The following is a 12,909-nucleotide window of genomic DNA, read 5'->3' as shown; positions in this document are numbered from 1 at the left end:
TTAAAGCTTGAAAAAAAATTCAGGCCTGCATGAACGGGATTCGAACCCATGACCTCTGCGATACCGTTGCAGTACTCTACCACCTGTGCTATCAAGCCACTGGGAGCTGGTCATGTTGTGAGTTCATAATATACTTGTAGATGATGACGAATGCCAGTGAATATATCAAAGATCATATATTTGAAAAAGTTGCTCGAAACCAAAAAGTTGTTCAAAATGAAAAAAGTTGCTCGAAATACAAAACTTGCCAAAAAGTTCCCAAGCAACTTGTGGAAAGCCCTACCAGAAGTTGGCAAAAAAATCTAAAAGAAATGCCGAGCAACCTGTGGAAAGCCCTCTATATATTATTTCCATCAACAAAACAATATTACAAAAGAATCAAAGCAAATGAAGACCAGGACTTTTGTATTTGTGGTGTCACTGAAAAGTGCCGTAATCTATTTTGAATGGCTCCACTGAAGAGCTGTTTTACATGTAAAATTTTTCTGGAACTTTTTGTACTAGGAAGAATTAACTGTTTCGTTGAAAAGTTTTTGATTTTACCAGGTAAATAGTGTACTAGGTAAATAGAGTATCCATGTTTTCAAAATAACTATTTTTGGAATGATAACAGTTTCATTAGACTTGAGAATTTTGAATGTTTTTGTTTTTACTGCGATTTGAGTGTCTTTGAAACACTCTCGCTTTAGGGCATTGTGTAATTTTTTTCGGGCAGTAGGGTCACCCCCCCATCAAGTCCGAAGGTGCCCGTACGCCTGTGACAGGTCTGTTATGTAAAGTTTAATTAGAAATGCAGATGTCTGTTTGCTCAGCTTTCCATCTGTTTTTGTTGGTTGCTTATTTCTTTTTTTATCTACTTCAATATTTATTCTTTGGCAGAGTGGAGTGTATGATTGTTGCAAATGACGCGACGGTCAAAGGTGGAACATATTACCCTATTACAGTTAAAAAGCATGTTAGAGCTCAAGAGATTGCCCAGGAAAACAAATTACCATGTATTTACCTTGGTGAGTCTCATCTGATACACAATTATAATTATTCTAACTTATCATTAGGTTAACACTATGTTTGATCCAACATGATGAAATGTTTTAACAGGAGGTCAACCTACATGTAGCTATTGTTGTTACAGTGTATTTAGAACTACTTGTGAACTTAGTGCAATTAAATACATGTAAGTGACTACTTGGCACTGAAACAACAGTCAGACCTTGTGTCCCTTTGTACAAGAGCATGTTATACTTATTCTAACTTACACAGTTGCTATGCATGCGAAGACGTTAACCCTCCTTGTTGTCTCTAACGTTCAAATCAATCTGACAGTTATGAAGTTTCAGGACAGATGCCTTACTGTTGAAAGCAAATACTTATCTTGGCATGTGTTTCTCTCTTTATGAGGGGAGGACTGGGAAATCATGGCGTCAAGACGTACTTTTCATGTGCTAGCGTAGAACGCCATAAACAGACACCCTCCATGCAGTAAGAACCGATCCAAGTAAATCATTTTGAATTGTAAGCACTTGTTCTTTGACTAATTCGAGTCAAATGCCCGACACCAGGAAGCACAAATGTGGAGAATGCGGCTCAACCGAAAAAAGCCCGAACACTTCGAAGAAACCAAACATGGCGGACGAGAACTTTGAAGAAGCCTGCAAGGGAACCACTGTAACCCTTGACGCAGATGAAGACGAGCCGAGCCTTCTGGAGATAAAGAAAATTCTTATCGGCATTCAAGCAACAATTTTTTCCATCAGTCAGGAAAATAAAGCATTAAAGAAGGAAATCGAAGAGCTGAAAGCAAGTGCTAATTTCAACAAGAGGGAGCTTAAAGACTTAAAAGACTCGATCCAGAAGGCAAAGGATGAAAACAAAGCTTTAAAAGATTCCCTAGCTTCCACAGATAAGCAGCTAAAGAACGCTAGACAGGAGTTAGTAAAACAGAACGAGGAATCTGAAAGACTCAGCGAAGAACTTGACAATCTAGAGCAGTATACTCGCAAAAATTCATTAGAATTTCATGGAAAACCACAAGACGCTTACTCCAACACAGAAGAGGTGGTAATCAAAGTAGCAAATGCTCTCAACATCTCCGTAAAACCTAAAGATATTGAGATATCTCACAAGCTCAACTACGGTAAGGTAATAATCGCAAAGTTCTGCAGTCACAAGGTCAAATCGGCGATTTACAGAGAGCGCACAAAGCTAGAACAAGTTAAGTCTCCGACCTCTTTCCTAGTTATCCCTCCTCTGGGCAACAGCGAATTTTCATTAACGAGAACTTAACCACGTTTTGGCGTAGAGTGGTGGAAGAGGCAAACAAGCGACGGAGGGAGGGAACACTAATAAGCGTCTGGACTTTAGATGGTGAAATATTTGTCAAGACCTCTCCAAGTGGATCACCAACCCAGATTTTTTGCAAGGAAGACCTGGACAATATGTAGCAGATCAAGAACCCGTATCTTTTGAAACATTAAGGTAAAGTCAGGAAAGGGCGTCTAAACATTAATGATTAATCGACTCCCCCCACAAACTGTTCATTTTTATTTTTTGTTGCGTGTTTATTGTCATTCTCTTTTATACCATGTAAACATTATTTTAAGTTCGGTTATCTTCACTGTTGTCGTTCTGAGTCAAATATTTTTTCAACCGATTTGTCGTCTACATGGGTGCACAATGTATTTTTTCTTTTCCTCCGTCCTCGCACAATACCTCACTTGTTATGCTCTAAATTCCAGACCAAAAGCAATACTTTTCTTGAAAACAGAGTGAAGCTAAACAGCCTATATGCTAATCTGATATTTATGCAAAATAGCCGAATGAAAATTTTTCGATTCCTTGTAAAACAATGAATCTGAAAATAGCGTCACTTAATGTCAGGGGAATAGGGAACAATACTAAGAGAAGAGAGGTGTTTAATTGGCTCAGATCAAAAAACTTTTCAATATATATGCTGTAAGAGGCCCACTGTACTGAAAGCACAAGGGACATATGGACTAGCGAATGGGGTTACAAAACGCTCTTCAGTTGCTGCTCCAGCAACAAAGCGGGAGTCGGTATTCTTTTTAATAACAACTTCAACTTGAAGATTCTAAAGGCTTTTGTGGATCCGAAAGGCCGTTTCGTAATATGTGATATCGAAACAAACAGTAAACTTCTAACTCTAGCTAATGTATATGCACCTAACGAGGACGACCCAGATTTCTTTCAGACTGTTTTTAGTCACTTATCCAGCTTTCACTGTGAAGAAATTATAATCGGAGGTGATTTCAATTTAGTTCTTGACTTAGTTACAGACAAGAAAGGCGGCCTTCCTAGAACACATAAGAACGCCTTGAAAGTAGTTCAAGATTTCTGTGAAAGCCTTGATTTGTCCGACATATGGAGAATTCTCAATCCAGAAGCCAAGAGGTACACCTGGCGCCAACGGCTATCCGACATACACTGTAGATTGGACTTTTTTCTAGTAAGCCAAACTTCCATTTGCAATATCACTCAGGCAGACATTATCCCAGGGCTCAAAACTGATCATTCCATGATTACTCTAAGTTTATCTTCACACTCAAACCCCAGAGGAAATGGCTTTTGGAAGCTGAATACTTCTTTACTATCAGAAACTTGCTACCTAGATAAAATCAAGGCGGCAATAGAAAATACTGTAAGCAAATATGAAAGTGATGAGACGGTCAACCCTATCTTACTTTGGGAAATGGTAAAACTGAAAGTGAGAGAGAAATCAATTTCTTACACGGCATCAAAAAAATCAGAAAGAACGAAAAGAGAAGAGGATCTAGTAAAGTCAATCGCGATTTTAGAAAAACAACTTGACAATGGAAACAGTAGTGAACCTCCAAGCCAGAATGTTATAGAAAAACTTAACACCCTAAAGAGGGACCTCGAAAAAATAATAGAACATCGGACCAAAGGTGCAATCCTTCGTTCAAAGTCTCAATGGTATAATGAAGGGGAAAAGAATACCAAGTACTTTCTGAACCTTGAAAGTCGACAGCAAGGAACAATAAGTCAATTGAAAATTAACGACACTGAATTTGTCACTTCCGACGTAGCAATTTTATCGGAATGTGAATCTTTCTACAAGAGTCTTTATACTTCCAAGGAAGATGACGGCCCCCAGTCACTTTTCTTTCAACAAGTTAATGAAACTGTGTTAGGGCTCGAGGAACAAGAGAGCTGTGAGGGTCCTTTGTCTGAAAAGGAATTTGCTGAAGCTGTAAAAAGCATGGATTCGGGCAAGACGCCTGGTTCAGACGGTCTCCCAGCCGAATTTTATAAAGTTTTCTGGAAAGATATCTCCTCCCTCTTGATCTCCACGCTTAATTGCACTTTAGAATCTGGCTGCCTCTCTATAACACAAAGACGTGGTATCATTAAACTAATTCCCAAAAAAGACGTGGAACTCTATTTCGTTAAAAATTGGCGTCCAATAACTCTCCTGAATACTGACTATAAGATTGCTGCAAAAGCTATTGCAAATCGTATTAAATCAGTTCTCCCAAGACTTATTAACAAGGATCAGACAGGGTTTATGAAAGGTAGATTTATTGGAGAAAACATCTGGTTCATAGACAGTATCATTCGCTATGCCGCAGAAAATAATATTCCAGGCTTATTACTTTTTATCGATTTCGAAAAAGCTTTTGACTCACTAGAGTGGTCTTTCATCTACGAAAGCATGCACTACTTTGGTTTTGGTCCATCGATCATTAAGTGGATAAAGGCTCTTTACTGTAAAAGGGAAAGCTGTGTTCTGAATAAAGGCTGGTCCAGTAATTTCTTTCAGATCCAAAGAGGTGTTAGACAAGGTTGTCCCCTATCTCCTTATTTATTTATCCTTTCAGTGGAAGTATTGGCCAAAGCAATCAGAAACAATGTGAACGTAAAAGGTATATGTGTTAACAACAATGAAATTAAAATTAGCCAATATGCCGACGATACTGCACTGATTTTAGACGGGTCAGAACAAGCTCTTCTCTCTGCCCTTAGCATGTTAGATGAATTTAGTAAAGCCTCCGGTCTGAAACTCAATGAGAAGAAAATGGAAGCCCTTTGCATCGGTTCTAGTATTGGAAACGACAAACTTTCTCTGCCAGGAAAAGAATTAACGTGGCCAGAATCCAAAGTTAAAACATTAGGACTGTGGCTATCAGTCGAGCCTGAAATAGCTGCTCTGCTAAACTATGATGAAAAGGTGGAAAAGATAAGGAAAATCCTTAGCTGTTGGAAGTACCGTAGGCTGACCTTGATGGGAAGAATTACTGTTTTGAAATCGTTAGCCGCGTCGCAGTTAGTTTATTTTGCTATCTCCTTTTCCATCGAATTACAATGCTTTAAATCAGATCAACAAGCTGTTTTATCAGTTTCTTTGGAACGGAAAGGGAGACAAAATCAAATGCAAAATTATGATAAATGATTATTGTGATGGAGGCCTAAAGATGATTGATCTTATTTCTTTTAACAAAGCTCTAAAAACAACATGGATCAAGAAATACCTAGATACCACCAATAACACAAAATGGAAATTTTTTTTTCGATTTGGCTCTAAAACACTATGGTCGTGAAAATATTTTTGCTGGCAATCTCAATGTTAAAGACACCACAACGTCTATTAAAGCTATGGATGCATTTCTCAAAGAAATTTTGGAGGTCTGGGCGGAGGTCAACTTCGAACAACAAATAAAATCCCAGGTGCAGTTTCAAGAACAAAGCCTATGGCACAACTCTCTAATTAGAATAGCAAACAGACCAATATTCTTTAAGGACTGGTGTGCAAAAGGAATTACAAAAGTGAAACATTTACAAAAACCAGGGAGCAACAACTTTCTCTCTTTGAATGATTTTCAATTAAAATACAGCTTAAGTGTCTCTCCTCTTAAATATTACGGGATAATATCAGCTGTAAAGACCCTCCGTAAAGAAGTGGATGATCATGATAATAGTCAGGAGTACAAGCCTTTTTGCACTAAGCTTTTAGAGACTAAAAAAGTAAGCTCATTCGTATACAAAATTCTGACAAGAATCAAAGGCGAAGTTCCAAAAAAGAGCCAAATGAAATGGCCTCTAGATTGTAACTACTCAAGAAATGAAAATCTCGACTGGAGCTCAGCATACCTTTTGACATCACGATGCACCAGGAGTACCAAACTGATTGCATTCCAGTTGAAATTTTTACACAGATGTCTAGCAACTAATGACTTTCTATATAAAATTGGGCTTAAGGCAAATGATAATTGCACCTTCTGTCAAGAAGGCCCAGAGTCATTAATGCATCTCTTCTGGACATGTCATGAGACATCTAACTTTTGGAAAAGAGTATCAGAATGGCTGCAAAGTATAAAACTAATGCCCAAAACCTCCACCCTATTAAATGTTACAGCTTTTGGTCTGAAACCGGAAAGGTCAAAATTTGCACTTCAAATTAACTATTGCCTTCTTTTAGCTCGACGTCATATCTGGCTAGCCAAATCTAAAGAAATGTCCCCTAACTTTGACCATTATCTACGCTTTCTGAAATCAAGGCTCGAGTTGGAGACAAAAAGCGGCGATATGGAAAAATGGGAACCTCTTGCAGAATATATACCTACTGATAGATAGCATCACTTCCTCTGAAGCATTTGCAGCTATCAACTTTGCCAACCATCTTGTACATACGCTGTCACCTATGAGCTTTTCACAGCAATCTGCTCATTATCTTCGCTCTCACATACTAGTAATGCTATGCGTAATCAACCTAACAATACACTTGAAACACTTGTTTCGTTTTCTTCCCTTTTGTACCATCTTCATTGTTTTTTTTCTTTTTATTGTAATGTGTTAGATTTATTTTTGTGGATTAAAAGGTGCTGTAAACACTATTAGTGTGAACATTGTAAGTATAGTATTGTGAGAATAATAAGTTTCGTCTAGTACCATAGTTAATGTCAGCTCGGTAAGTAGTTATTCCCAAGTAGTATCTAGTACTGTAATCATTTATTCTGTGCTCTGTAAGGCAATAACTTAAAAAAAAAAACTACGTCCACAGTGTGATAGCACAAAGTCTCCCCCTTCTTAACTCATTCATGCGCAATGAATGAGTTTTAGTGATGGGTGCCTTCATCCGGGAATCTGCATGGACTTATTGCCATAGACGGAAATTAAATGTTCATTAATTTATGCTGTCATTAACCAGAAATAACAGTTCAAGAAGAAAGCGAAGCGTGCCGACTAGGGCTTGAACCTCAGCCTGACTTCAAGATGAAGATATCCCCTTGGTCATCTCAACATTCCTGTGTTAAGTTATAATGAGGGGAGCAAGGGTATTTTCGTGACGCCGTGATCGGTTTTTTTGTGCTCTGTGAATCGTGATTTGATAAAAAACTGTTCTGTGAATCGTAATTGAAGTGTATTCCATGAGGCATGAAATGCAAAAGTCCTTGGCTGTGAATCGTGAATAGAGAAGAAATAAATTGTGAATGTCTAAAGTTGAGTTCGTAGCTGAATTTCACTGCATTGTGATCAGATTTTTTCCGTGACCTTAGTGAATTTAACGCTTGAGTCAAGCTGACCGAGAGTAGTGACAAAGGAAACATGTTGACAGGTTTAAATAAACCTGTTGATTTCCTGATCACCGTGTTAGCCAATGAACCGGTCTCAGTAGGATTTTTGACTGATGAGCCATTGATGAATGACATGATGCTGTTGGTCATTTCAAGGATAAATGCCCCACATCTCTTAACTACTCCCATAATCTAGGAAACACTGTGTACGAAAGCATCAAAAGGATCACAAGCTGGGCAGCCTATTATTCCACTCACCCAACATCCTACTATCCAGTTCCAGACAGTTCAATTCCACTGAAAGACATTTCCAAACTTTTGCATCTTGGGAGAACAAGGTACTTAAATTCTACCCAAGAGCAGATCATGAGAGAATGGGCAGTTCAGCATGGCAAGTGCGTTTGACAGAGAACTGTGAGGCAAGAAACAACAAAGTTCAAGGCTGGCACTTTGCCTTTGAATATGTATCATCCAGCAGATTCTGCTTACCCAAAGGACAAGATCCACCACGAACCTCCTACACAGTATCAGCCAGCTGTTCCACCAATCTTCGACAAACAAGAAGAGCAAGAGTAAGAAGTCGCCTTTGCTCATCCTGAAGTGTCTGAAGCCCCGGAAGTCCCAGAAGATGATGTGCAGTATGACACAGACAGTGGCCCTGACGATGCCGTGGAAAGTGACAATGACAACGATACTCAAACCTTCTTAAGAGCCGTAACAACTCACAGTGGAAGAGCTGTCCAAGTCCGATATTTCTCTTAAGAGGTCTCTTAAAGTAAAACCAACAAATTAAGATTTCAAATATCACCTTTCCAACAACTGTAAATTATTGGTAAAGTTAAAGAATGCACTTTTTTGTACAAATTTTGATTACAGTTTCGTGCACATGTTCGAGAATGGTGAAAAGTGAATTTTTTGTTTCGTGATTCGTGAAATCGAAAATTTACTATCGTGACTTCGTGACAAGAACCCCCCCCTTGCCCCCCCTCTTATAACTGGCACCTGTGTTACATGTATGAAGCTCGATTTGGCACAGAAATTTTTGTAGAGCTCAACGACTCTACACTTTCGTCACCAGTCTCCTCCTACATGTTGGAAAGATACATTACCTCCTACTTCATAGCTTTTACCATTGTTGTGTATTGTTACTATGGTTACCTGCCTATTTCGTAACATTTGATTTCAATTTGTAGCATATTCCTCGCATATATCTCACATATATTAAAGTGTTATTACAGTGTTATTACGGTTTACAGTGTTTTAATCGTTTTCAATTAAAATTCTGTATTGAGTTTACCCTCTACCATCTACACTCTACGCTCCACAGTTCTATGTACGGGCATAGAGGCTTACAGTCATTGTAGCAAATATTAAAGTGCATGAGGAATGTTTAGTGTTATTACGGTTTACAGTATTTTAATAATCTTTTTAATGTACAATTCTGCATTGAGTTTATCCTCTACGCTATATGTTCTACCATCTACATTCTACTCTCCACATTCTACCAGCTACTCTCTTCAATCTACGATCTACCATCTACCCTCTAAGCCCACCTACACTCTACATTCTACCAGCTACTCTCTTTGATCTACGCTCTGCGCTCTACAATCTACCATCTACCCTCTACCCTCTAAGCCCATCTACTCTCTACTCTCTACGTTCTACCAGCTTCTCCCTTCGATCTATGCTCTACGCTCTACGATCTGTGATCTACCCTCTAGGCCCATCTGCTTGGAAGGTTGTTGAAATTTTTAAATTTTTTTAAAATTTTTTAATGAAGACTAGTGAGCAGGACAAAGGAAGACTTCTTGTAGTTGTATGCTTTTTCGTTTATTTCCGACATGTTTCGTCTTTTCTGAGACTTCTTCAGGGAATGATTACAACTAACATTGAACAGCATATATAGCACATAAGCGTGCCTTAGTTGAACTTCCCATGGAAGTGAATAACTGCTGAAACATGCTGTAAATGGATGTTACAAGAAATGCCTTAATGTACATGTTATTGCATGTTGTTATATTTTGGGGGCCATATGATAGTGATTAGTGCTAATTGTATGGCCCCCAAAAACATACTATTTACATAGATGTGCTAAAGTAGTAGCAGATTTATAACTGACCATACAGTCTAAGTCTGGTAAATGTCTTTGGATAACCAGCTTGATGTTAGTGGCTCTGAAATAAGCCATTTATTTGAACTTGAAATGAACAGCAATCTCTACGACCAATTACGACCCTAAAAACTAGTAAATAACATCTCCATGTGGTCGCAAAACATCCACTAAGCGTTCAAAGTCACATGACCTAAATATTTGCACTTTTTGAGTGCACTATAACAAAATGCCCCTCACATCAGTTAGCATGACCACAGTTAAGTGTAGATTTAAAGACTACCATTCTACTGTTGCAAGATTTACGTTTTAGTGAAAGCCATTTAGTTCTGTTACTTTATTTAACCTCCCTGAATAAAGGAAGTAAAAACCCAACTGGGTAACTGCGAAGCTGGAGGCACTTCCAGAATTTCTCGCGTTTCCCTAAAGGTTTTAAATGTGGAGCTATTTCTAGTGTAGCACATAAGTTCGCCTCTAATAAAGGCCCTCTTGTTGCTCATGGGATGAAATGACTCAGAGAATGTACAGATACGTATTTAGTGGCTTTTGATAGGTAGAAAACTGCAGAGTGCTAAAATTAGCATCTTTGTAAAGAAATAAATCAAGAAACGAAATACTACTTTCCTCAATAACATATTATGTAAGTTTGATATGCCATAGAGACAACTAAGAAACTCTAATAGGATTTGTTTGGAACCCTTCCAAACAAAAGATGTGTCTTTTTTCAATGTTTTAATTTTTTAATCTTTCTTAAATTTTTTATTTTTTTATTTTTTAACATTTTTTATATTTTGGGGGCCATACAGTTAGTGCTAATCGTACGTCCCCCAAAATATAACAACACGCAATAACATTTGCATTAAAGTGTTCCTTGTAACTTCCGTTTACAGCATGTTTTGGCAGTTATTCACTTCCATGGGAAGTTAAACTTAGGCACGCTTAAATCATTCCCTGAAGAAGTCTCAGATAGAGACGAAACGCATCGGAAATGAACGAAAAACCTTACAACTACAAGAAGTCTTCCTTTGTGCTGCTCACTAGTCTTCATTAAAAAATTAAAAAATTAAAAAATTAAAAAATTCCAATAACCTTCCAAGCAGATGGGCTTAGAGGGTAGACCATAGAGCGTAGAGTGTAGATTGGAGAGAGGAGCTTGGAAATCATAGAGAGTAGAGCGTAGATGGGCTTAGAGGGTAGAGTGTAGATTGTAGAACGTAGAGCGAGTAGCTGGTAGAACGTAGAGAGTAGAGCATAGATGGGCTTAGAGGGTAGATGGTAGATTGTAGAGCGAAGAACGAGTAGCTGGTAGAATGTAGAGAGCAGAGTGTAGATGGTAGATTGTAGGGCGTAGAGCATAGATTGAAGAGAGTGCCTGGTAGAACGTAGAGAGTAGAATGTAGATGGTAGAACATATATAGCGTAGAGCGTGGAGGGTAAACTCAATACAGAATTGTACATTAAGAAGATTATTAAAATACTGTAAATCATAATGACACTAACCATTCCCCATGTGCTTTAATATTTCCTACAATAACTGTCAGCCTCTACGGCCATACATAGAACCATAGAGTGTAGATGGTAGAGGGTAAACTCAATACAGAATTTTAAATTGAAAATGATTAAGACACTGTAAACCATAATAACACTTTGATAACACTTTAATATATTATGTGAGATATATGCAAGGAATACGTTACAAATTGAAATCAACTGTTACAAAATAGGCAGGTAACCATAGTAACAATACACAACTATGGTAAAAGCTATGAAGTAGGAGGTAATGTTTCTTTCCAACACGTAGGGGGAGACTGGTGATGAAAGCATAGAGTAGTAGAGCTCTAGGAAAATCTCTACGCCAAATAAAGCTTCATAAAATGGGCTCCAGTTGTTTGATCCATCAATAGCTTTGAACAGTGACTGTTAATCAAAAGATTACCAAATGTCATGTGCAAAGGCTTCATGCTCAAGAAGTGTTTTCCTTGTGCAAATTATTCCAAATGTCCATACCACCTCATTTTCTTGTAATAATTATAATTACATTGCTTTTATGGCTTGAACATTTTTATTTTCCAATACCTATATGTGACCCTATTTGGGAAAACAGAGCTTGATGAAAATTGTGTTTAAATGCATTTCAAGAAATTTGGAAAGCGTTGTGAATGCATTGTAATGCTTGATAATGATTCACAATGATTTTCAACATTTGTAAAGGATTTGTTATTGAAGCAGACAATGCTCTTTTAAAGGCAAGAGTGATTTTGTAATATTTTTCAATGTACATGTACGTTTGCTTATGATTTCCAATGAAAAGGTAAAAGGTTTCAAAATTTAATGCTGTTAACCTCAACATAGCGATGATGTGAGTGGGTATATTCATCTTGTGGATTCTATTCATCAACTAAACTGGCATGATATAATCATTATTCACTTTCAAATTTTTCATTGAAAACTATGCCACTTTTTTTTCCAGTAGCGTTACAAACTGCAATTGTCTTCTCTTGAATGGAAATATTTCCATTTGGAAATCTTTCGCAAGGCAAAATCAATGTATTCCTTATCACACACACCAAGATCTGACTGGTGGAAAAGTTTATGGCTAGTGTACTTGAATATTGTTCTCTCCCTGAATCGTACTACTTATATATTTCTTATTGATGCATTTACTGCAGCAGTGATTACAATTTTAGCCAGTCACAAAATAGAAGACCATAGAATTTAACACTTGCAGTTCTTACTTTAGAGGAAAACTGATTGTCAACAAATTAATTTTGAGTTGCTAAAACTTTGTTAATAAAGTTACCATTATTTAACAATAGTCTAAACCGTGTATTACACTGTGATAAAACATGACGGTCATTTGAGAACACAAGGGAAATGTAGAAAACACAAGTAGAAACAACAAAGCACACAGATCGACAAACTGACGCAATTTAAAACCACTAAAGTGCTACAAGCAAACCCCAGCAAATGTCTATCACAAATTTCTTTAAAGGAAATGTTTTTCACAATCTCTAACAAAAATGTTGACGAGAGGTGATGGGGCAAAAATTAATAAAACACCCTTTTTCTATGTTTTATACTGTGATGAAACCTGGGTTTTTAACTATCAGAGTGCACGTAGGGTCCTACCTATATTATAAAGTGTAATATTGTTTAAAATGTGATTTAGCCGTTTACAGCAGTGTGACAATAACTTTCAATTCGTTCACATTCTTTCATCCACCCAAACCATCCAAGCAGAACCCAAGA

At 37.6% G+C, this 12,909-nt stretch overlaps 1 protein-coding gene across 1 annotated transcript in view; it reads left to right on the top strand.

Moving 5' to 3' along the window:
* The window catches only part of LOC145495199 (methylcrotonoyl-CoA carboxylase beta chain, mitochondrial-like), a 170,747-nt gene that overhangs the window by 52,435 nt on the left and 105,403 nt on the right, over positions 1–12,909 (top strand). Inside the window, exon 5 of the mRNA XM_081474779.1 lies at positions 880–1,007. Coding sequence (XP_081330905.1) covers positions 880–1,007 — 128 coding nt within the window. The remainder of the gene's footprint in view (positions 1–879; positions 1,008–12,909) is intronic.

The sequence above is a fragment of the Orbicella franksi genome, chromosome 8, assembly GCF_964199315.1.
Source record: "Orbicella franksi chromosome 8, jaOrbFran1.1, whole genome shotgun sequence".
Classification (NCBI taxonomy): domain Eukaryota; kingdom Metazoa; phylum Cnidaria; class Anthozoa; order Scleractinia; family Merulinidae; genus Orbicella; species Orbicella franksi.
Note: the sequence above shows the minus strand (reverse complement) of the source record. Positions and strands in the feature narration are given on the sequence as shown.